Source organism: Glycine max, chromosome 6 (assembly GCF_000004515.6).
Source record: "Glycine max cultivar Williams 82 chromosome 6, Glycine_max_v4.0, whole genome shotgun sequence".
In the NCBI taxonomy this organism is placed as follows: domain Eukaryota; kingdom Viridiplantae; phylum Streptophyta; class Magnoliopsida; order Fabales; family Fabaceae; genus Glycine; species Glycine max.
In genome coordinates this window covers 9933824-9959476 of record NC_038242.2, presented here as the reverse complement: position 1 = coordinate 9959476, position 25653 = coordinate 9933824, and the positions used below count along the sequence as shown (strand labels likewise).

General features: G+C 33.4%; 3 protein-coding genes across 3 annotated transcripts; 1 reads left to right on the top strand and 2 right to left on the bottom strand.

Annotated features, from left to right (window-relative positions):
* Positions 1-2324: 2324 nt before the first annotated feature.
* On the bottom strand, positions 2325-10687 carry LOC100801380 (putative transcription elongation factor SPT5 homolog 1). Its single transcript, XM_006581550.4, has 23 exons — positions 10539-10687; positions 10027-10440; positions 7582-7820; positions 7348-7494; positions 7096-7254; positions 6933-7016; positions 6743-6813; positions 6292-6646; positions 6025-6180; positions 5833-5930; positions 5685-5733; positions 5450-5602; positions 5223-5366; positions 5053-5143; positions 4780-4938; positions 4657-4702; positions 4479-4573; positions 4289-4367; positions 3895-3949; positions 3691-3805; positions 3459-3602; positions 2763-2860; positions 2325-2625 (listed from the first exon to the last, which is right to left on the bottom strand). The coding sequence occupies exons 2-23, from the start codon at positions 10361-10363 to the stop codon at positions 2380-2382; spliced, it is 3120 nt and encodes a 1039-aa protein (XP_006581613.1). The 5' UTR covers positions 10364-10440; positions 10539-10687; the 3' UTR covers positions 2325-2379.
* Positions 10688-14539: 3852 nt separating this feature from the next.
* Positions 14540-16711, top strand: LOC100800838 (psbP domain-containing protein 4, chloroplastic). Its single transcript, XM_003526623.5, has 5 exons — positions 14540-15022; positions 15554-15657; positions 15891-16002; positions 16158-16385; positions 16512-16711. Exons 1-5 carry the CDS (start codon positions 14716-14718, stop codon positions 16574-16576), a joined length of 816 nt encoding a protein of 271 aa, XP_003526671.1. The 5' UTR covers positions 14540-14715; the 3' UTR covers positions 16577-16711.
* A 156-nt stretch (positions 16712-16867) lies between these two features.
* On the bottom strand, positions 16868-19143 carry LOC100802813 (pentatricopeptide repeat-containing protein At3g21470). Its single transcript, XM_003527917.5, has one exon. The coding sequence runs from the start codon at positions 18883-18885 to the stop codon at positions 17278-17280; it is 1608 nt and encodes a 535-aa protein (XP_003527965.1). The 5' UTR covers positions 18886-19143; the 3' UTR covers positions 16868-17277.
* Between the last annotated feature and the right edge of the window lie 6510 nt (positions 19144-25653).

The window sequence follows — 25653 nt, the reverse complement described above, 5'->3', positions numbered from 1 at the left end:
ATGCCACGTAAACTGCCAACAGTTCCTGGTTTCTAATTTTTACTTTCTTTGCTGTGACTCGTGACACTGGCCCAGCAAGTGGCAATTCTACAATGCCATTTTCATTTAATTTTTTTTTTCACAACTCTTCTGAAAGCGATTTTCTTAATTATTACTAATAAATAAATAAATAAATAATACTAATATACATATACAATTTATTTTAAAGTGATCGTTTGTATTGATTTCATCGTTAAAGAAAAAATAGTTTCTATTTTTTTTAAAAGATGATCAATTTTTATAGTATTTTATGATATCCTTGTCAATTGTCATTATATTACATTGAAAAATTTTAGTCAATTTTGTCAACACCTCTGCTCGAGAATAAAAAAGAATCAAAATTAGAGATCTGCTTTCCTCATTTTCACAAGAATCAATTTGGAATATTTCTTATAAGTTATTTTTCTTGATGTTAATAAATTTTTAATGGAGTTTTTAAATTAATAAAAAAGGTTGGAAAGAGTATAAAATTTAGTCACTCAAATTATGAAGAGACTAAATTGTGTTTACACAAATGTTGATGAATTATAAAATAATATAAGTTATAGTTTTCTCAGTTAAAATGATGCATTTATATAAAAAAATGACAATTATTAATTCTACGTTTATAATATTTTACTAACAATTAAAAATTAATATTAGTAATTATTAACTGCACTTTTGAAATAAATAAAATAATAAGACACGTACAAAGAGTAGTTTGTTTAAGTCTTTAGTCTAATGACCGATGAAGAAAACGACGTGCCACGACAACGGCACATTTTCAAAGCATCATGACCGTAGGTGTTAACTGTAAACCATTTTTTTTTTCTATTGGCTTGCTTCCTTCCTTTCTCCTCTGCCGCCAACTTTTTTCCAGGTTAAACTTCTAAAGGACGCATTTGTATGTATTAATTTAATGTTTCAAATTTTAAATTAAATTAAATTACCCGACAAGTTGGTCCTCTAGCTAGAGTAATTACTGGGTTAATCTGGATTATTCGATTTGGTTGATCCTGGAATTAAATTTAAAATAATTCGGCAAAAAAAAGTACCAAAAAAGTTAAGAAAAATAAGTTATAGTTTACTTTTGTGGTGACTAAAATATTAACTTCACTTTGCTCCCTCGATCTTAAACACAAAAGGCATCGATGGCAATAATTAAAATTTAAAAGTGGTAGTTCGTGCTCTAAAATAAAGCTCGATTCTTCTGCATATTGGATATGTTTGGTTGGTGGATGGGAAATAAAGAATAAGAGAAGTCTAGAATTTGAATTGAAAATAGAAAATTCAAGTAAGAAAAAAAAATTAATTTTTTATTTTTAGACGTTAATATTATTTTTTTCTATTTATTGGTGTTTTTTCTCTTTATTTTATTTTTATTCAACTAAACACACTATTGTGTTTTGTATTAATAAAGATAAGAAATTGGGAAATGAAGAATAGTAAATAAAAATAGAAAGAGTATTTAAATAAATAAATAAGTAAGTAAAAATGTATTTTCATTAATTTAAATGATTAAAACACTTAAAAATGAATCAATTATGAAAATAATCTTTAATAAAACAATTGTTTATAATCATCAAATTGAAACAAGCATATGAAAAACCCTCATTTTGTATTAGGATGTTATATCGTTGTTTGAACATTAAAAAATTAATGTTTTTATTTTATATCATTTTGAAGAAAAATAATATAATTGTCTTTATATTATGATGACAATAACCATTTTTAACAAAAAAAAAATTATTAAAAAAATAAAATATAATTTTAAATTTACTCAAGTATTCATGTGAGATACCAATAAAGATAAAATCCAGATATATACACAAACACATATAAGACGGAACGGGTAACACTAAAATGAAATTGTCTTTATATTCTTTTTAAACGCTTATTAAAAATACACTTTTAATTTCATTGTTTATGAAACATTATGATACTAAGATATGATGTTTCTTGAATAACTGTTGCACCAAAAGAATCTTGATCACACTTTTATCTTTTGAAGGGAAAAAAAAAGTATGTAGTGTTAGGACTAAGGATGATAATGAATAGAGAATACTACATTGCTCATCTTCATATCCACATTTGAAAAAGTACCCATGCTCAGTTCCATATTTGTGAAGATAACAACAATTCTCAAGATTCCATCCCTATTCTTACCGGTTACCCTAATGTAAGGAAAACGATAATTTATAGTGGTATTTGTTAGAAGCAAATGTTTATCTGCAGTTGGAACTTGTCACTTGGGCGGACAAAGGTGCAGGGAGCGAATTATAGACAGACAAAACCCCTAGCAACAGTTGACACGAGAAAAGATATGGCATTAAAGTAATTTCTCTACATAAGCTTTTTATATCATGGTTGAGCCAATTTTGCCAAAATAACTAAGTCTAAAATCTTCACATCCAATGTGTCATCTACCTTTACAATTCCATCCGTACCATCTACACCAATCAACTTGCCGGTTGCACCACGCAATGCCCCACCCATAATCTTTATTTTGTCTGATTTTCTTGGTACCACAGCCTCCATTTCATTAGGAAGGGCTGTAATCGTTTCACCATTACCACTTGATCCAAGACCTACCCTGTAAGAGCCATCCTGAAGAAACAAAAAATGCCAACGTCATTAAACAGAAACATTTAGTTTGGGCATATTTTGTCTCAACTTGAAGATCCCTCGTACAAATATAAAAGAACATGTATGTACAAGCAAGCTACTAGGTCAGGTCACCATACCGGGAGAGCCTCTCTTATAACTCCAATAGATTCCTCTCCAGCCCTGTGTACGTTGACCAATATATCTGGGATAAACCATGGCCCTTCGTTTTCCCCACCTACAAAAATTAAACCACCAGATTGGCAAATTAACATAAGAAAAATATGTTTCATTTTTTTGTTGAGGATCCAAACAAAACAAATCAGTAGTACACATAATAGATCCAGGATTAAGCTTTGTACAGAAATGAAAATTTTAACAATTATCCTTATGGGGATGTCTCCATGGTAGACATGTGAGACAAGCTATGGCATTTGAACAAAACCATATGAATAAATTTGCAAAATGTTAGAACCAGAATAACCACTATCCTTGACCATGTTTGACTAGCGTATGTAATCAAATGAGAAGAGGAAACAAACATGTGGCAAACCAAATACGTGCAGAGTAATAATCATTTTCGTATTAAATGCAATGTAACAAGTGTAGAATAATAATTAAGAAAACCAATGAGACACACTACTAAGCCTGCCACTAGTCGTCCTTCATTTCAAGGGCCATGCTTTATAAGTTACTTTACTATCATAGATAAAGAGAGGTACATCACAAAGTTGCAGTTTGATTATGTAACCAAATAGACAAGCCCAAAAAAGACCAAGAAAATGTACATGATACTAAGACAAGCCGAAAAAACCAAATTTGCCAAACAAATTTACCTAAAACTGGAGACATCATGTCCATACCACCTGTGCCTGGAGTCATAGGCTGTCCTCCAGGGGTGCCAGGAAGATAAGATGCTGAACTTGGTGTCATAGGCTGTCCACCAGGTGTTGATGGTAAATATGGGCTTGGAGCATTGGCTGCAAAACAACCCCCAGAATAGAGTATTAGCATAAAATTAAAACTACAAATATACTATTGATTTGAAGGAACAAGAGGTAGTGCTACCATAGGCAGAACTGTCCCGCGGTGTTCCAGCTTCACTATAATTTCCACCGGGAGTGCTAGCCCAACCAGCACCAGGAGTTGGGGCTTCATATGGCCGTGAAGGAGGGCTTCCAGGCTGAAATGATTAAAAAGAAAAAAAAACAATAAAAATATGGTTCCTCGTATGAAGTTGCAGAGTATCTCAAGTTTGCTGAATCTCCAGACCTGATACTGTGGACTGGCTCCCCAAGAGCCTGGATTTCCATCTTCCCAGTTATCCCTGATTTTATTTTCACCATCAGAATTCATACATCACATATGTGCTACAAACTTAATAGTATTGCAGATCGTAAAGAGGTAAAAATGATTTTAACTAACAAATTCATTATAACCCTCAAGTTCTAGTAGCTTCTGTTTGGGACATTGATGCCTTTTTGAAGGTTGATTAACTTAACATTTTATTCAATCTTTTCCTTTTCCAATTGGATAAATAAATTTAAAAAGGGCCCTGGCATACAAATCGGAAGGAAGAATTTTTTTTATTAAAGCAGAAACTATGTAAAACAAAACCAGAGCAGTATATATTAGCTCAACAAGGACCAATGACGACTGGACGAACCTTGGAGGACTCATTGGAGTATAAGGATTCCATGCTCGGCTATGCATAGGTGTTCTCATTCCATCATGAATAGGTGTTGCTATAAATAGCAGTACATTTAACAATTAGTAGTTATAACTATCAGTCAAACATTAGACGTGTTGATCCTAGAAAATAAATAAAAAATCTATAACAATAAAATCAAACAAACCTCCAGGATCTCTCATTGGAGTCATATATGGATGTAAGGGAGTTCGAGAAGGATGCATTGGTGTTTCACTTCCCATTCCATAGCGAGATGTATCACTGGAAGAACACATAAAAGCCAGATGGTTGAACATCTTTCAACGCACACAAGGAAGCACAAATCATATGAACAAATAACTTACCGATATGGGGTTACAGCCACATTGTCAGATATATGGTTGCGGTCAACTGCAAATCACCAAATCAAACCATGCAAATACAGAAATACATGCAATACAGGTGTTTGCCCCATTAAGAAGACATACCTGTCACAACCTTCATTTGGGATTCCAACTCAACACGAACTGTTGTGCCTTTAACATCTATAACACGCCCACGGTAACCTTTATAGGGACCCTGGCGTACTTTAACGGTTGTCCCGGCCAAACTATCATGGCCCCTTCCACCCCTATGTCTCCCTCCAGCTATACCACATTCAAATAAATTAACATCAGAAATGTTTCTTAAAAAAAGGTACAACAAAATGATAGACTGGTTCAATGTTTCAGCATATAATACAGAGAAAAATTTAGACATACAATCCATTGGCCCTCCTCGAGAAAACCTCCTTGGGGACGGTGGAATACGACTTGGACTTCTAAGACTGGCAAATCTTGAGTAGGCATCACCCTTAAGGAGGAAAGGAATAAATTAAGCAAAAACAGTTACAAGGCTAAAAAACAAAAAACTAAAATATGATAATGGTTACATTTCTTTCACCACTGGAGCGTGAACCTCCCACAACTACACACGATTGGGCCTTAGCACATATAAAGCCTGCGTGTTCAAGATGATGGCGATCAAAGATGAACAAGATTCCCCTATATATGTGCTCCACAGGACCTTGTTTTCCCTAACCAAAAAAATAAACAGATAAATAAATATTAACAATATTATCTTTCAAGAAATAAATCTAGCCAAAAGAAAAAATCTCACTTTGCAGGGACCATCAACGATCCGCACAACATCCTTTGACGATACTGTATTCTTAAACCTATCCTGCACACTTATTTTCTTATCTATCTTGCATTTGATCTCTCTTAATTTAATAAGCACAACTTCAGGTCTGTCAGGAATCCCCTTAAGAACCTAGAAAAAAGCAATAGGCATTAATTTAATGACAAATGTCTCAAAACTTTAATAAAATAAATTGAGTCCTTAAGGTATTGACCTGAAATGCCTCACTTTCTACACGTATTATCACACCAAAGCTATTATTACTGCACCATGTTAAATTAGAAATGAGAAAACTTTGAACCATATCATATCACACAAAGGCAAGGTGTTATGCCTAATCTCAGGCACAAGAAAAGGCTTACTCTAGCAATACAAGATCGCGAAGTTCATAGTCCCCAATTCTTGTAACTCCAGTAGTTACTTCTGAACTTTCTACAACATCATCTGCAAATACACGGATCTAAAGAGAGGATATGTTTATGTCATCTCTGCACTAAATATTATTAGAAAACAAAAATTAACGAGCCTTTCAGCAAATCTACCATAAAACTCACATGCTCTTTTGTTGTATCAGATATTAAGATCAACACATGCTGCTCCACCTTCACAACCATGCCCGTAGCCCCCTCTTGAGCACCAGAAACAACCTTAACGTGGTTTCCTGGTTCAAAATATTTACAAAGTTCCTTTTCATTTACAGCAATAGTTTTCTGACACAATGAAAAAAGATAATTAGACCATCATGAAATCAATTTATTATTAATCATCAACCGGCAGACTACACACGGAATAAAACCAGTTAATTATCCATTCATACTTACTGGAAGATCCTCCATTTCTGGTCTTATATGAACATTATCTTCATCAACTTTCTCTACCTTCCCCTTCAAGTTCTTTAAATCTCCCTTTATAACAATTACAGCATCACCTTTCATAAAATGGCCTTTCTTCCTGTTTGCAAACAAAGTTGATAGACTAGCTACGTCCCCGTCTCCACTCTCACCCGGTTTACGAAATTTTTCAAGCTCATCAAAAGTAGGTTTGATGTTCTGAGCACTAATGGATTTTATTGATACAGTTTTATATAAGAATCCATCTTTGAACATCATGCCTCCAATTGCATCAAATCGTTCCCCATAGGCATCGCGTCTATGCTCCACACGGATATGCAGTTCCCTGAATAGAAAGCATAAATTTATTCAGACCAGGAACTGAAAAGTTTCCAACAAACAGAAGACTTTCAGTAACAGAATGGAGAGAACCAGCAAATACCTTGCTTCATCAACATTCATAAAACGAGGAGGAGGAACAAAAGCCTTTTTTTTCACAACTTCTCTACCTTCCTGCATGACACAAGTGATTTGTAAAAAAGATATAGACTCAGGCTATTTAAACTTCCAATGAAGTTAAACAGTGGTCAAATAGAATGCATGAATTTACAAAAAACAGCAACATTTCATACCAATTTGTTTGCAAGAGCCTGTAAGTCTATCCTTGGAATTAATTTGACAGTAACCCTCTGCCGCACATTATCAACATCCACTACCTATAGAAGAGATATTTGATAGTAAATAAAGAAGACAAAATGGATGGTATCATGAACTTTTCTAGAATGCGATGCATACTTTGGCAAGGTCCCCTTTATAAGTCCCAATTTTCATTCTGACCCAAGTATCTCTAGCAAGATCAATAGCTTTGCTTTCAACTGACAAAACATCAGTCATTTCTCTGATTGGAACAAGTGTTATTTTTTGGCCAAATATATTGCGTAGACCTTTGCAAGCCTGAAAACAAACGCAAAATATTAAAACACACCCCCACAATTTGATCCATAAAGACCTGTGTTATTTATGAACAGACATTTTACATGGCAATACCTCTCTGACATGGGCTTCTTTATCTGCTTCCACGTATATATAGTTTTTGAGATGATCGAGAGCAATAGCTGATCTGATTTGCAATTCAGACCCCTTATCTATGTACTTTTGCATGAGGCAAACAGCTGTTTCCCTCTCACGACCAATCTAATGAACAAAAACAAAGAATATATGACATTGCTTCTATATCCTTGCAAGTAGAAGGAAATTATCACACAGTGTATAGGAACATACTGCACATTTGACCATCCACAGCTTTGGATCTCTCACAGATGGCAAAAGGGCTTGTTGCTCTACGTCTGTTGTTTCTTCATCATAATCTGTTAGGCGCCTTCCATATCGTTCCTGGATGCTTCTGGCCATAGCTTCAAGATCTTCATGATCCTCTTGGTGGTGTGGCAGCATACGGCTACTACGCATCTTTCTCCCATCATCTTCTTCTGGCAGATCCGCTCCACCTTCAACGATGAAGTCTGCATGTTTCAACAGTTGTTAAATTAACTACATAAATAATGGATGTCTTTCACACAAAGTATCTGAGCTCCTGAGACAACAAATTTATAAAAACTGCTCAACATGTGCATAACAGCAGAAGCACACAAAGTTCAATCCTTCCCCAAAATTCAGTCACACATGAAAGAAAAATCTAGCATCACAATTCACAATAAAATATACATTTATACTCATGAAATTATACATGAATAAAACACAAAAATCTGTTTGGATTTTTAGCTTTATTTCATTTTTTAAAAAACTTGTCATCCAAAATCTGTTCGTAGAGTAGCAAAATGTTTTAAAATTGTTTTCTTTAACATGTTTTCAGGGATCAAGTGTATGCACTTATCCCACATCTACCTTCTACCATTACAGTTGTTGCCACCTCCACGGCAATAATCACGACATCACCCACAAATGCTACTGCAATCATCTTGCCATCCTTATCAAGCATCAACAATGGTCTTTGATTCTATTGCATCACATCACCCCCACTATTCTCCCAATTTCTGTCAGATAACAAGTTTACGTCTACTCTATTTATAAAACAGTCATCACTGACATTGATGCTCGTCATCCAATGCTACTGTTGCAGCTGGCAGTCTCATTTCTAAAACACCACCAAGACCCTAAGTGGAAATTTGTCATCAGAAATATAATGGTTCCAACAAGAAAATTTAACCCATGCATCAAGATTGTTGAGAAATTGATACTCTGGGCACACCAAAATTTCCATCAATCCAATAGCATATAATCAATCTGATGGAAACTGACTACTGGATCTGATATTAATGGGCCTGTGTCTGGTTTAGAAGCACAGATCAAGCTCCAAAATATTCTATTTGGAATGTTTATTCCAGGAGGTGTAGTCAAAAGGCAGTAATGCTATTATGCTTTGTAGTGAATGGTGGTTATGCCATATAATAGTTATGCTTTGTAGTGTATTTTCTTAATCTTCATTTAGGAACAGTGTGCGAAAGTGCAGTTATGACGTTCTGTATGAGTTAGAGAACAGAGATGCAGGAGAGCAATGACACAGAGAATACCATTGCTGTAGCGTGTAATTTCAGCTTGTTTCAGTATATGTTTGCAGTTCAAATTTGATGTTTTATCACAATCACCAAATTGATCCTCAATTGTATCAGTATAACCTCTGGAAAAAAAAAAAAAAAAAAGAGTCTCCATTTTCTAATTCCAATTTTTTAAAGTGTCTTATCAATTTGAAAAACCCAGCACAAGAAGTACCAGAATATTACTAAAACATCAATAAGACCAAGACAAATTAAATGGGTGCATAAAACAGACTAGAAGACATGACATTATATTCATAATTATTGCTAGTGACACATCACCTCAAATAACAAAGTAGTCCTTCCCGGTCACAATAACATTCACTTGACACAATTTCTTGCCAGTTCCTTTCAAATTTTTAAACAGTGTTGATGGGATCCATCATCCAACTTTTATGCTAGTCAGTTAAGCATGAACATGATCCAAACCAAGGATCGAATAGCAGACCACAACACCTTAATTGCAGAAAAATGTCACAACAATATTACAAAGGGTACAGATTACAGTAGCCAGCAACATGTACTGCAACTGTAACTTTAAATCCCAGTATGGCTGTCAATGTCAAATCCCACTCCCACAAGAGCCATGACAATAAAACAAAAGAGCATCCCACAAATTTCAATTCCAGGATCCTCTTGCCCATGGTGTTAAATTGCGATCTGCAGCGTCAAGGTATTTCGACACTCCGCAATCCCATCACGACTGCAATTGCAGCCACATCACCCGCAATTGCCTGCAATGTAAAGGTTTTCTGGCTCACCGCAACCACAATTTAAAACCATGTTCTTGCATAATCAAACAACATACCCAAGGTAATCCAAAATATTAAAAAAAACGATAGTCATATACAGACATAATCAGTTAAAACTTGAAACACCTCCGCAGGAAAGGATTGTATACCATATCTAATCCAGATTCAAATCAACCACAAACAGCTAATAAGCTTTTCAGGCCATATAATTGAAAGAGAAAAAAAAACCCTAAATCCGCAGTTCCAACCCTAATTTCATCCATCCCCCATTCATATCTAATCGTATAGATTTCAATTTTCAATCTAATAATCAAATCGCAAACGAAATTAATAAAACAATATGAGAGGGAGAAAAAACGCACCGTCTTCTCCCTCCTCTTCTTCCTCTTCCTCATCACTATCCACCACGGCCTCTTCGTCGAAGAAATTAGAAGCGGAAACCTTCTTGTACTGGCGCCTCCGACCGCCACCACCACCCCGTCCATCGAAATCCTCGTCATCGTCGTCCTCCTCGTCCTCGTCCTCATCGACCTCTTCGGCGTCGTCGTCAATGAATCCAGATCTTCTCCTCTTCCTGCCGCCACCACCCCCGCGTCCTCGGTGGTTGTCCTCCTCCTCCTCCTCGTCGAAGTCGGCGACCTGCTCGTCCTCCTCCTCGTACTCCTCCTCATCGTCGTCGTCCATGCCACGGCGACTCATGCCGCAAACCCAAACCCTAGGTTTTCTTGATGTGAGTGTTGGTGGTGGCGTTGCTGCTAATGCTATGCGTGCAAAGCCTACAACAACAGATTTATGGTAACATCAACACACACCCGAGTTACCAACGGAGCCCGTAAAAATAATTCAATAATAACGAGTTATTATTAACGTGTACATGAAAAAAATGGTATATCAACTGTAAAATTTGGACGTGGCTCCCCTTTCACAGTTTCTTTCTGTAGCCCTAATAACCTAATGTCTCTCAATTACGAGGAAAAGAGACGATGCCTTGACCTGGCTTGGCCACTCTAGTTCTAGCATTAAAAAATTAGATTAAACACCAAAAAATAATCAATATAAATTATTTACTAAAGTTTAGTTTAAAATTGTGAATATGGGTATCTTCTTTATTTTATAAATTTGATATTTCGTATTGATGGAGACAACATGTATGATGGTGAAATATGAGGTTTATTAAAAGCTCTTAATTTTGTAGTTACAATAAATTTTAATCATATAGACTGTAAAATAATATCTGACAAAATAAATCTTGCATATTCTATCATGATAGAATTGAGAAATATAATTGTTAAGTGTTACATGATTTTAGTAAATTATTTATTTTATGAAATATGATTTGTTTAGAAACAAATTAATAAAGTTGCTTATGAATTAATAAGGATAGTTTCATTATTCTCTTTTATTGTTTTCTAACATAAACTTTATTGATCATGTGATTCTTTGTACTAGACGTTTAATTTATAATAAAATGAAATAAGTATTATTCAATAAAAAAATCATATTCAAAATTCAATTTAAAATTAAAATCTTTTAAACTTGCGACTATGGATTAAATTAAAACACTTTTGTGTGAATTAACTCACGCATTTTGTGGTGAATAATTTTTAATTTATTTTTTAAATTATAAAAATGTCATTATAATTTATCTAATTATTAGAGAATGTTGATAAACTTTTTTCTGTTTTTTTTATATTTTAAAATTTGGTATCTATTATTATTTTTATAGTAATTCTATGATAAAATATATCTAAACTCGTTTTTAATTACTTAATCGTATTAAAAAAAATAGACTGCTAGTAGTATAAATTAAACTCGTAAAACTTATTTCAATAGTGTCATTAAAATTGTTATACTTCTACAGTATTTTGTCTAATTTATGGATCGATGGATTTACTTTTTTGACCGAGACAAACTTATAACATTTTTATTCATGATCAAACTCTCAATGCAAGATGAAAAAATAGAAAGAGAAGGCACAAACAGAATCATCCTAGCTAATTCATGAGTAATATCATTAACTTGTCTACTAATAACCCAATAGCATAGGTGTGATTATGAAATAACACATTTTTGCACTCCTCTATCACGAATCCTAATTCAGAATTATCCATAGATGAGCTCGAGATCGAATTACTTCTGATAAATTTTGTATAGTTTATTTTATTTGATATTCTTATGAATATTATATTAATCAAACAATTATTAAATTAAAATTTTTCATTATATAAATCGAGTTTATAAATATTCTATATTTATATAATCTAGAAATAGTTAATATTTTCTATTTTAATCTCAACATTTGATAAGATGTGAGCTAGGTGGGTTGGAAAAAGATTACTCTCCCAGCAAAAAAGAAATCTCATGCAAGTTAGTATGTATCCTACAATGAAATTTTTCTCTAAATAAGATTGGTGTTTCGAAACATATTCCATCACCATTAAATAGTGGTGGAACAAACACCAAAACTAATTTATCAAAGTAAGGAATCTGATTATGAATGTAAGTGTATACTAGAAAGTCATAGTAGGCTCTAAGTGAAAAAATAAAAAAAAAAGTACGTGAAAATATAATTTTTTCTCCCAATTTTTTTTTAAATTCATGATTTTATTCTTTTTATTTTTTAATTGAAATCTTTTTTAAAAAATTATTATTTTAGTCTATTTTCAAATTTTAGACTTGACTGTGTATTTTCTTTAATATATTAATTAAGTCTGTTAGTAATTAAATAATTTTAAAAGAAAATACTTATCATGTGAATAATCAATAAATACATGTCACTCAACATTTACTAAGTTGATAGATCAATGTTTGAAATTGATCACAAGGATTAAAATTATAAATTTTTTAAAAGTGAGAGAATTATTGCCTCAATTAAAAAATGAAAGACTAAAATCATGATTTTTTTAAAAGTGAATGATAAAATATTTTAATTAAAAAATAGGAGAACTAAAATCACAAAGTTTAAAAAAATAAGAAGATTAAATTACATTTTAGCAAAAATATATTGTACACCAATGTTATCAAAATTGGATAAATCATTCACTGAGTCATGATATTGAGTTAGTGGATTACTAGTCACATGATGAATTTAGATATGATATATAAACAAAGTTTGCCATAAACGTATTTACCTTATGTATTGGTTTGACATATTTTGATTTTTTAGGGCAAATTGTCTTAAAGGGAGCACTTTTACAAACTTATTACTTAAATGAATCTCTTTTAAAACTATTTACACGATGGTACTGTTTTTCTACGTAAATTGTATGCAAACCGTCAGTCCCACTGGCGAGTTTGCCCTGGATTTGACACGTGGAGAAGACGTCATTGCTACTTGCGAGTTCCATTAGTCTCGCCACTCCCATTGGCGATTTGGCCATGTAATGGGTCTAGCCAATTTGATTGGCGATTTGCACCATAGGACTAAAGGGAACTAGCCAATGGCATTGACTAGATAGGCTAAAGGAGACTAGCCAGTAGCATTGGCTAGATAGACTTTTTATTTTTTATTTTTATTTTAGACACACATTTACTTCAACCCTCACAAATTTTTAACACACACAAACAAAGCATCAAATATAAAGCTAATTTAATTTAAAAAATAATAAAAACTTCACATTCAAACTTTATTCCGACCTAAAAAAATTACTTCAAAAAAAAAGTTTGATGTCACAGAATTGTTTTATTGGAAACTTCGAGCCTTGAAGGCTGAGAAATTAAAACTTTAAGAAGGCAAATTTTGAGGATTTCAGCAAGTTTTCGAAAAACTCAGAGGAATGAAGCAATTTTAAAAACGCATACATACCTATTTAAAGAGCCCAATAAAACAATTTTGTGACATCAAACCTTTTTTTTTGAAGTATTTTTTTTAGCCATATGGTGCAAATCGTCAATCAAACTGGCTAGACCCATTGCATGGCCAAATCGCCAATGGGAGTGGCAAGACTAATGGAACTCGTCAGTAACAATGGCGTCTTCTCCACGTGTCAAATCCAGGGCAAACTCACCAGTGAGATTGACGGTTTGCATGCAATTTACATAAAAAACAACATCATCGTGTAAATAGTTTTAAAAGAGATCCATTTGAGTAATAAGTTTATAAAAGTGTTCCCTTTAGGACAATTTGTCGTTTTTTAGCAACTTAGGGGTTTTGGGTTCGAGTCCCAACCCCTTGCCAAATCTTTCACACTCATTTTAAATTTGACTTAAACAAATTTTAGCAAGGCATAATAAAGAGATAACATGTTATCAATGCATATCATCAATGATATTATAGCCTGTAATGTCACTCCTATTGTAAAATAATAAATAGTCACATGACAATTAACTTTTCATCAAATTTATATCTTTCTTTACTCTCCTCAAGAGGCTCAAATGTTTATTTTTTTCTTCTTTACTTAAAAAGATTACAATGTCAATGAAATCACTAGTTGAGAGCCATAGTTCAATAATCAAGTTACAATTGCGCAAGAAACTCCCATAAATTATAAAAAAAATGAAGTTATCACTAACTTTATTTAAGATCCAAGAAAAATTAGAAATATCTGTTTTAAAAGAATTAAACTTTAGGAGTTATCTTAAAAAATTGCGTAAAAATGTTATGATTTATTACATTTTTTTAAAAGACTTTTATACGTGTAAATGTCAAGGATCAAATAATCAAATATTGCTTCTATTTATCACACACACAAAAATATATTATTCATTTATATATATATATATATATATATATATATATATATATATATATATATATATATATATATATACTCGTATCTTAGTTGTATGATTGACACGTGTAAGGCCAGAATAGATACTTGTGTTAGCCGAAAAGAAGGAACAAATGTTCGATCTTTAAGAGCACAATAGCACCATCGTGTCCACAAAATTCTTGAAGCTCGGCAACCTTATTAGGACCTCAACTTCTACATTAATCTTTCCATCAGACATCAGTTTCTATGATTTTCTGCACTCTTGTATTCTGAGCTGAACAAATTCTGTTCTTCTCTCGTATAGTGAAGTAAACAATAAGCACATAAACCTTCGTGGACATGGCAACAACAGCCTTGTCCACGACCAGTGTGCTTTGCAGGAGGAAACCTCAGCACATGCATATTATCCTACCCTCTTCACAGACACTCCAAAATGGAACTCTAAGAACTGATGTAACTGCTTCAGCCTCAAAAGATAATATCAGCATAGAAAGTGAGAAGTGTTGTTCCTCTTTGTTGGTGAACAGAAGAACAGTTTTGGCTTCTGGGGTTTCCTTGTTGGGTTTCCCGGGTGAGAGTTTGGCTGTGGTGAAACAAGGCCTTCTAGCTGGGAGAATTCCTGGCCTGTCCGAGCCAGATGAACAAGGTTCGTTCACTTTGGAAATTTGGATTGTGAAAATAATTATGCTTATTCTTTACTGTAGACTGTGCTGTAGGCTGTAGCAAACTAAATGAATTTGTACTGTAACTGTACATGACAGACAAACGTGAATAAAAACCATAATAAAGAGAATTTTCGCATGGAAGCCTGATAAAGGAAATGCATGCACTCACGGTTGCATGATGAAGGATGCCGTGGATGGATGTAGAGTGTCAAAATTTGTTTAGTTTAAAGAATTTGCTATTTGGTTCAACATTGGTCTACCAGTTACCAAATGTTCATTCTAGGAAAGAAAAAAAAAGTATTTCTAGAGTTAATGCACGTGTTAATTCTTAAGTTGAGTTTTTCATACATTTTTTAAAGTTTGAATTCCAATTGTCACTTCTATTATAGATTTTAAATGATTTTGTTTTTTATAGGCAAATGTTAGTTTGGTAGAATGTTCATTTTGTTAGTAGAGAAGATCAAGATTTTAAATGAAAGTGACATAATGTAGGCAAGCATTTGATCAGACAGGTTGGAGGACGTATCGCAGGCCGGATGAGAAGTCTGGAGGACATGGTGTTGGATGGAGTCCTATTATTCCATACAGCTTCAGAGTGCCCAAAGAATGGGAAGAGGTGATGCTTAATGATCTCTTATAGTTAAAGTTGGAAAAAGTGTTTTAAGTATACAGTGGAAAAGACCAATGAAATAACTCCTATTTCTGTCGTTTTGGGTGAGCAATTTACTTATCATTTAATCTGAAAGATATGTAATCACATTTCTTCACCTAGAGGACATTTTCTCTCTTTTTATGTCCTTCTGCTTGCTTGCTTCTGTATACTTAATCCAGGATACATCTGCTTAACAGGTACCAGTATCAATAGCAGATCTTGGTGGCACAGAGATAGATTTGAGATTTGCCAGCTCTAAGGAAGGACGTTTGTTTGTCATTGTTGCTCCTGTTCTTAGATTCTCTGATGGTGAGTATTGAGTTTGCCTATTTTTCTTTCTCCATCTTAGCTTTCCAGAGACAAGGAGAATAAAATTGAAACAGAAAGAACAATGAAACTTCTAGGTGGTTCTTCCATTTATTGCTTGCTTTATATGATAACTTTTTTACTATACATCTATACAGATCTTGGTGACAATGCTACAATAGAAAAAATTGGACCTCCAGAGAAAGTGATCAATGCATTTGGTCCAGAAATGATTGGGGAAAATGTAGAAGGGAAGGTTCTGAGCGCTAATGTAGCAGAACATGAAGGAAGAACTTACTACCAGTTTGAGCTGGAGCCTCCTCATATTTTCATTACTGCCACCGCAGCTGGCAACCGCTTATATTTGTTTGGTGTAACAGGCAGCGGTATAGCTATTTATCCTCTTCTAAATAGTTTCACTTTTTTCACATCATCAAGACTGAACAGCTAGAAAGTATACAAAGAAGCTATAAGAACTAACAGAAAATAATCTAATTTTTTCTTAATTGCAGGTCTTCAGTGGAAGAGACACTACGATGATTTGAAGAAGATAGCTGAATCTTTTCGGGTTGTATAACTAGAATCTTCTGCGAACCCAGAGATAATTGAAATGCAGCTTTCTATATTTGTATTGCAGTACAACAAAGAGGTTGTTTCCCTCTACTTTGTCTGACTGGGATTTATGTGAATCAAGAGATTATATATGCAAAAATCTTTGTACCTTCAATATACCAAACCAGTTTTGTTACATTTCAAAGTTGCTGTTCTACGTTCCAAGTACACATCAAATGCTATGAAATTTTATAGTGATAATTAAGAAGTTTGGTTACATAATATCTGACAATTTAAAGTTTAGGGGAAGGGGGGTTTGTTCTATTCCCAAGTCAGGGCATTGCCACTGGTCTCAGAAAAGGCTTATCATGGTACTTAACTGATTCATCAATGATGGAAAATCATCAGAAAATTAACTCAAGACTTCATTGGATCCTACCGATTAAGTCAATCTTCACTACACTTCCTTGCCCTTTACTCAGACAACTCTTTGATCAGAATCACAAATCAAAATGGCTTTGCTAATCAAGAACTATTGGAATATTACCCCATACTGGAGTCTGCAGCCATGCATTGGTCTTGGTGTGGGGCTCACAGTTACTGCAGTTATGATAAAAGCCCTTGCGTCTTTGTCGCCAGTAGACTATTTCGTGTATAGAGCAGTGTTTCTTTTGGTATTTCTCATTTTCTTCTTTTTTGATAGAGGTATTTCTTTTCAGATTGAACTTAGTCCATTGATTTTAATGTGGGACTTGTGCACTTAAATCCACAAGAGTCACTAAAGATAATTGAACTACATCCGGGTATCCTTTGAGACCCTCCATCTACCGTGATCCTCTTCATCCTTTCAGCTTTCTCCCATTTTTCAGAAGCTGCATAGATATTTGACAAAAGCACATTGTGAGAACTAGCACCTGTAACAGGCTCTTCACAGATCAACTTCATTACTTGTTCTGCCATGTTCATATCTGAATGAATCCGGCATGCTCCAAGCATTGCCCCTAAAACTGTGTCGTTAGGTTTCATTGGCATTCTTACTATCAAGTCATAAGCATCTTTTAATCTCCCTGCTCTGCCCAATAGGTCAACCATGCATCCATAATGCTTGATGCCAATTTCAATTCTATATCCCTCCATTTTAGATATTACTTCCAAAGCTTCAGTGACCAAACCCCTATGAGCACAAGCGGAAAGAACAGTAAGAAAGGTGATACCATCAGGCCTTATATTTGATTCCTCCATCCTGCCAAAAAACTCAAGAACCTCGCTGCACTTTCCATTGATGGCAAAACCTGAAATCATAGCATTCCAGCAGAAAATATTCTTCTCAGTGAACCCTTCAAATACCAGCCTTGCATTGACCAAGTCACCACATTTGGCATACATGTCAACCAATCCACTCAACACAAACGGATTTACAACTATCCCTTTGTGTTCTATCATGTGATGGATTTGCTTACCAACATCCAGGTGCCCCAGCTGAGCACAAGCAGATAAAACACTAACAACAGTGAACTCATCCGGCTCAAATCCTTCAGCTCCCATTCCCTCAAAAGCTAGCAGTGCTTTCTCACCAAATCCATTCTGAACATAGCCAGCAATCATGGAATTCCAAATCTCCAAATTCCGAACCGGAACCCAGTCAAAAACAGCCGCAGCCTCAGTGACATTGCCCTTCTTGAAGTACCCATGAATCATAGATGACCACACAAAGCAATTCCTTTCAGGCATCATCTCAAAGACCTCCCTGGCAGCTTCCATCTCCCCTATTCTAGCATACCCATCAACCATCACAGTCCATGTCACCACATTCTTCAACTCATGGGGAACCTCATCAAACAACCTCCTAGCAGTGGCAATATCACCATTCCTAGCAAACCCACCAATCATCTGACTCCAAGTCACTTGCGTTTTCCCCTGCATCTTCTCAAACACAAGATAAGCAGATTCCGTGTCTCCATTTCTCAAGTACCCACTGATCATGGCATTCCAAGTCACAACATTTCTCTCAGGCATTGTGTCAAACAGATTACGCGCATCCCTAACGACACCGCATTTGGAGTAAGTTGTGAGCAATGCGGTTCCGATGATCACGTCGCTCTCTGAACCGGCCTTGATGGACTCTGCATGCAAGGCCTTCACGTAATGAAGGAATGGAAGAGAAGCGCAAGCCTTGAATAACAGAGGGGCAACGCTGGAATCATATACTCCTTCATGCCGGGTTTGTTTATACGCAAGAAGAGCACATCTCAATGATCCTTGCTGAATGTGGTTCCTTATGGAACAAAACCAATGTGATGGGTTGTTTCTCCATGTGCCAAGGTTAAAACTCATTATGGTTTCACGCAATTTGGCGTGTTGGCATGTTCAACTAGAAATTTTGATCCACGAGTTTTGGTTTTGTTCAACTGTTCTGAACTTGTATTGTAGTCTAATAGGTTCGAAGCATTAACATATGTTATTTTAAATTTAATAAGAATGAGTATATTGCTTTAGTCTTTTAATTGCCAATTTTCTTATTGGGCAAGACTTTAGAGTTAAGGGAGATTACCTAGTGTTTCCAAAAAAAAAAAAAGGATAAATGCTGATTCAACATGTTATGAAATGAAGGACTAAATTGTAACTTGTATGATACTTATAAAATTAAGAGTAAATCACGGTTTTGGTTCATGAATTTGTTAGTTATTGTCGTAATAATAGAAGAAAATTGAAAAATAATTCCTGAAAGTGCATTCATTTAACTAAGTTAATCCAAAAATGGATGGCTTGTAGCTAACACTTAGCTAACTCTACCCATCCTAGTCAACGCTAAAAAAGGTGTCAGCACCAACGTTATTTTGGCAAATGAATTTGACACAAGAAGAATTCAGCACCAGCCATTGTTCTTGCAAGTTCAGCACCACTGCTAGAGTAGGCACTGCCACTGTTGAAAGAGACCCCCTCCATCTCTGGAGGACATTGGTCATCACTCATTATCATATTTACAGTGATATTCATACACTCAAAGGAAGTGAATAATAAATTAAGATTGCAAACACTGCTAGCTAAAAAGGGAAGTGAATAATAAATTGTGTTTGCAATCATAAACTGTATACACTTTTGTCTGATCTTCCTTCTAATCTTCCACATCAAACTATTTGATAGATATTGGAAAAATCCTTACTAGATTTGATAGGACTGAGTTAGTTCTAAACTCACGTTCTAAAATAGTATCAAAGTCTCTAGTTTATCGGGATAAATCACCTATTCTAGTAGGCTCTCTTAATCTAATAGACATAATAAAGGATGATTATTAGAAAATCTCACATGGTCTCTAGTGTGCAACTTCACTTAATGTTAATTAATTTTAACATAAAATATAACATAATATTCTAATTTATCCTAAATTCATTAACCAGATCAAATTTAACGATTTTGATTTATGAATATAAGTGGGAACAATCCTTATCTTATGAGAAACCTAAATTCTAAGATCAGATAAGTGATAGAACACACAGAATGAAATGCTTTAGCCATATTTTAATTCCTTGCTACTGTAAATGCTCTCCCCTGTATACGGTCCTGTAAAATTTTGGTTTGGTCATCGGATCTGATGATTTTAAACTTTTGATGTTCAAGACTTCTCTTTAGAGTCAAATGATTATTTGATTTATATCATTGCTTAGTTGCCTTTCCTTTTTGTTTTGTTTTATTTCCAAGTTCTCCTTTTCCGAGTACAATCCTGTTCAAAATATAATCGGACATTAAATACAGACGACTTTTTTTCATCTTGCATAAACTAAACCCCTTTCTTCTTTGTTTCAAAATCATTTCTCTGTATACTCCTCAGAAGCAAACAATTCATTTCTCATTACATCATGATTTGATCAGGAATATAAAGCTGCAATTTCCTTTGAACATATTGTATTCTACCTACAGAAAAGGATGAAGTTTGATCTCTTCTAGAAGTCATTGTTATCCCATGGTCTTTTCTCCTTTCAATAGCGCGACAGTATTATCACCATGTCTATTACACCATGATATTTCGTTAAGTTGACTCGGGCATCAAATCCAACTAACATTGTTGGGATGGCATCATGGCAACCTAAAATTCATATCAAATGAACAATTAACAACTGCTATCCATAATTACTAATATGAATTCTTTCACAAATATATTCTTGACAACGCAAATTATGGGCACTAAGTTGCCACATATATTCACCTAGCATGTAAAGTGCTCCTATTCTACCTATATAATACCCTTATTCTTCCTAAATTCTTGCTTTTATGTTTTTCACTGCCTTAATGAAAGCAATATTCTGGTTCTCTATCCATTTAATATTCATTTTCTTTTGTCGAAATGATCAGGAATTTCGGGTGGTAAAGACTAAAGAAATTCCTTACAAGTCCACAATGAACATCTGTCCTTAATATGAATTTAACTGTTGGTAATGGGTAAACTGTAAACTCATTTTTTTAAAAAAAGCAACTAATTTGGGAGGAACACGTACCAACAATGGTACAAATTATGGAACCTAGTGATGGGACGTGCTTTAAATTCTTGATCATGTTCTATCTTAAGGCAATGATTCTCATTTTGTGGGTTTACCTTATGAAGTGCAGATTGCTTTCAATATAGATGAGAGCAAATACATAACCAATCATTGTTAGATACGTGAAGAGGACAATACATGTGAGGAAAATAGTCTTCCCTTTACAGTTGCCAAAAAAATAAGACCTTAACAGAAGAGATCAACGTGCGATAGTAGGATGATACTTTATATGGCTATTTCGTTGACCCTTCCCATACTTTGGCTTAAAATTATGGGTTCAATGGCTATTTTATGTCAAATTGAGGCTCAAGTAGAAAGAAACTTCAAAACTCCTAGTAAAAAAATTTAACATTTAAATTAAGGAATATTTGGTAACATGCCTATGAAGACCCTAAGAGAAGGTATTGATAGGATTTAAGCCATATACGGCTAACAATTCATAAAACAAAACAGTTTCTACAACGTTTTTTTTAATCTATTTCTCGTGCACATCATTTATTACATGTCATAATGATGAACATAGATATATACAAAATAAATGTTGCATAAATTATTGTATGAATTGTTATTTATGTGTATTACATCTCTCTTCCAAAAGTAGGTTCAATGGCCAGCATATTCAAAGAGTGAAAAGGACGGATACAGAGAGGAAGTGAGAATGATGATTGAAACTACATAACCATGTGATGCTTTTTGGACTTAATTGCATCTCAAGTTCATTGAGAAAGTGAAAATGATGCATGGAAAGCTTAGTCATATAGGCTATAGGGAACATATCTACCCGCTCCCAACCTTAGGAAAGGATCTCCTAGTTTAATCTCATCCAAGAGGCATGAGTTCCACGAAAACTTCCTCGTGGGGTTTTAAATTTTTTGCTATTTACTCTTGTGAAGTTCTTCAATAAGGTAAACTCAAAAAGAAACCAGTAACCGACGAAAACATTTTGTTTTAGAAAGTTTAGTGACTAATGAGCCTCCTTTCAAATGAAGTTAGTGTAAATGATAAAAGTCCAAGGTCTTAACGAGAGCATAAAAGACGTGTAGACATAAAAGTATCATCACTTTTGGTGGAGACATAAAAGAGCTAGCTAGAAAAAAGAAAGCAAAACTCTTGAGGGGGAAGATTGGCAACATTAATTTGTTCATCACCAAATTATGCTTAATCCAAAATTAGTCTCTTGTTGTCGGGTGGCTCAACAAATTTGGTGGTAGTTAAGTTATTGGTCCGTTGCTCAGTTTGAGAATTTATACTATTTAGGTGCCTTAAGATCATGATGCAGTCTAATGTTATTGAATCGGCAATGTTACTCCTTTTTGCAAAACTTCATTTACACGGCTTTCTTCTAGAGTTCTAGTCTTTTTGACAATGTGTGTCCATGCACAATTTTGAGCTCAAATGTAGTAATTACAGCTTAAACAGCAAAGATCAGAAGCTATATCAGTCTCTCGTGTTGGAAGACTCTGTAAATGAGACTTGATTATTAGAATCTTAATTAGTAAAATAGATAATCATAAAAAAGAAATTTGTACCAATTGTTCTGGTTTATCAGTTTGACACAATAATAAATAAATGTTATTTTTACATACTTACATTTTCTTTACTTTTAATCCTTCTTTTCTTAAGAAATTGATGCGCATCATTTTGCCCTCTTGAAAGATATAATATATTTTTCTGCAGCATATATGTTCTTGCGGTTGACCCGTGTACAGGGCAATGTAGTTAAAGCTAACAATTGACGGCTGGGTTTTATCGACAGATTAAAGACAAACAGTATTTTCACGATAAACTTTACAATATTTATATAAAGAAAGAGAGAAGAGGGATGAGATAAAATGAATAATGTGATAGAGAAGGACATAGAAAAAGGGTCACGCAATTAAAATTGCTAATAAAACAGATTAAATGACAAAGATACGAGTACATAACAAGTCTTTTTACTTAAGAAATATAAAATTGGTTAAGTAATTGAGAAAGAATGAAAAATAAAAAAGATTGTAAGTCCGATCTTTTTTTTAATAAACTACCAATTAATATTTATTGATAAAAAAAATAATTCTTTTTACTTATATATTATTAACTTATTCTAATAAACTAATGCATGACTTCCATGACATATATGCGAATTTTCAATAATAAACTGTTGCATAAATACACTTAGCATTAAAAGAAAGGGTTATTATAAATATAGTCACTTTTATTTTTTTAATTCTCTCTTCTATTTATTGATTTCTCTCTCTTCTTTCCATCCTAATCTATCCCAAAACAAGATGCGCATGCTTAATTTCATGACATCATACACACAAAATTATGGCAAGTTAATACAAAAGAAATTATATAATAGAATTTGTGTGCTTGACCTAAGAAATTGATCAATCTCTTTCTTGACAAGACGTGGATGAATAGTTTGGTTGAGTACTAGAATGGGAGAAAAACTACCTTCAATTATGATTGGTTCTGTCAAAACTATGTATTAATTGTATTATGAAATAATAGTTAAGTAACTCATAGAATGAAGGAAAGACCTCTCATTGAGCATAAACTGGATACCAAACTTACCACAGGTAATTTAGAGCACAAGCCCAATATTATCTATCAATTAATTAGGTGTTATAATAATAACAATTATTATTGATCATAATTAAAATATTAATAATTAAAAAAAATTTATTCTTATATTATAAATCTATACTCGCATCAAGGATAGCACTTTTAAGAGTTATTTTTTTAATAAGAACATTTTTAAGAGATTTTCTTTAACGAGAGTATTTTTCTTTTTTGAGATTTCTTAACTCTTTTATCTCTTTTAATCTATTATTTTTTTTATCTTTATTTCTAAATTGAATTTTAATATATTTTAAAAGTATTTTTTAATAGTAAAAATAAACTTATATAATAATTTAAATTATTTATTATAAATTTAAAATATAGTTCATATGTTCAAATTATTTATTTGTTAAAAAATATTTACTTACTATCAATTTTAGTTACATAAAATAAATATTTGTGTTGTACATCATAGAGGTTAAAATCCTAATTTCTAATAATCAATTAATGTTCATCTACATAACTAATTAATTAATTAGATAATTAATCTAACCGTCCGTTGATATTTTTCCTGGACCAAAAGCTAGTTATATAGCTATATATCCTATAAACAATTAATATCTTTTTGCGCTAAACTTCCAAATGTCCATCTCTTTCTATAATCAAACTTGTGACCTCGCCTTTGCTTAAGGGTTATTAACTTATTATTTTCATATATTTAATTTTTTTTTCATGTTACTAGCTTTCATCTCATTTTTCTATTTCTGTAGGTTTTTATCATATCATTTGTCACATTTATCAATTTTATTTCTCCTTCTGCCTATACATCATTCTTAGAGTGTACATCAAACTAACATTTTCTTTTAATTAATTCCCTTCATTAAATCGAAGTCATACTACTAGCCAGGTCAAAATTTATAGTTACTAATCATGTCTTAAAAAAATTATGACAGAATTAATTCCTCTCATTAAATCGAAGTCATGATTAAATAATGAAAAGGGAAATTGCGTGCACATCTTAGGTTTCATATGAATTAAGGTAGAAACATAACAAGTTGGGCGGGGTGTTGGTACGCCCATGAAGTTTGCGTCCATCCTTTGTTTAAAAATTCAATATCATGAAAATTCTGGAACGTGTTTGTATGTGGGAAAACAGAAGTTGGAGGAAACCCACTTTCTAAGCGTTGCACTTTTCCAGCCACACACATACTAATATTCAGCTAGAGCCGTCCTCTGAAGGGCGTAGCTACCTTTCATACTTACACTATACAATACATGATTCAATAATTTGGTTAGGTTTTTTATTTGAATTAATATGGCCCCACCAAAATAAAGGTTAACTAGCTCTTTTGTTTCTTTCTGATCTCCCCATTCTGTTTGCACATGAAATGAACATGCATGATGTTTGGATGCGCCAAAAGGCTCCTAAACTAAAGTGTCCAGAACTGACAAGAGTCTTTGTGAAATTACAAGTGTACTTCTCAGCTGAATTAAACAATAAAAGAAAGAGAATACTAGGTATCTATCTTATTCCTTTTGGCGCCCCCTGACATTTGTACGCATTTTTTCTTTTATTCTACAATGTTTTTATTATCATTATTATTATTGATCTATATAAAAATATTTATCATATTTGGATCATGTGTAGAAGCTTTTGGTTCGATCGTGAAGACGAATTAGTATTAAAATCCTTATTGATCTATATAATTTTTTTTTTTATCATATTTGGATCTTGCGTACAAGTTTTAGTTTTTTGTTTCGTGAAGATGAATTACGTTTAAAAAAGAAAAAAAAATGTACCAGAAAACTGTTTAGCGTAATGAGCTATACAATTAATGCATGACCAAGAAACTAAAAAAGAAGTTGCGTAATGTGGCTACCAAACATAGTCGTAAATTGGTCTTTAAAGTTATAATTGTTAATCACTTCAATTTTAATTTTTTAAATCATCAATTAATCCTTAATTTTATAAAAAGAAATAGTATAAATGACTTCTCGCAATCAAAGGTTAAATATGGATTTT

Bases quoted from the DNA above. Each gene is read 5' to 3' on its own strand.
- LOC100800838 (XM_003526623.5), top strand. From the start codon at position 14,716: ATGGCAACAACAGCCTTGTCCACGACCAGTGTGCTTTGCAGGAGGAAA. The intron at 15,023-15,553 runs GTTCGTTCACTT...TTGATCAGACAG, and splicing joins GTCCGAGCCAGATGAACAAG to GTTGGAGGACGTATCGCAGG. The intron at 16,003-16,157 runs GTGAGTATTGAG...ACATCTATACAG, and splicing joins TGTTCTTAGATTCTCTGATG to ATCTTGGTGACAATGCTACA.
- LOC100802813 (XM_003527917.5), bottom strand. From the start codon at position 18,885: ATGAGTTTTAACCTTGGCACATGGAGAAACAACCCATCACATTGGTTT.
- LOC100801380 (XM_006581550.4), bottom strand. From the start codon at position 10,363: ATGAGTCGCCGTGGCATGGACGACGACGATGAGGAGGAGTACGAGGAG. The intron at 7,255-7,347 runs GTATTGCCATGT...GTTTGTTTTCAG, and splicing joins AAGAAGCCCATGTCAGAGAG to GCTTGCAAAGGTCTACGCAA. The intron at 2,861-3,458 runs GTAAATTTGTTT...TAATTTTTGTAG, and splicing joins CATGATGTCTCCAGTTTTAG to GTGGGGAAAACGAAGGGCCA.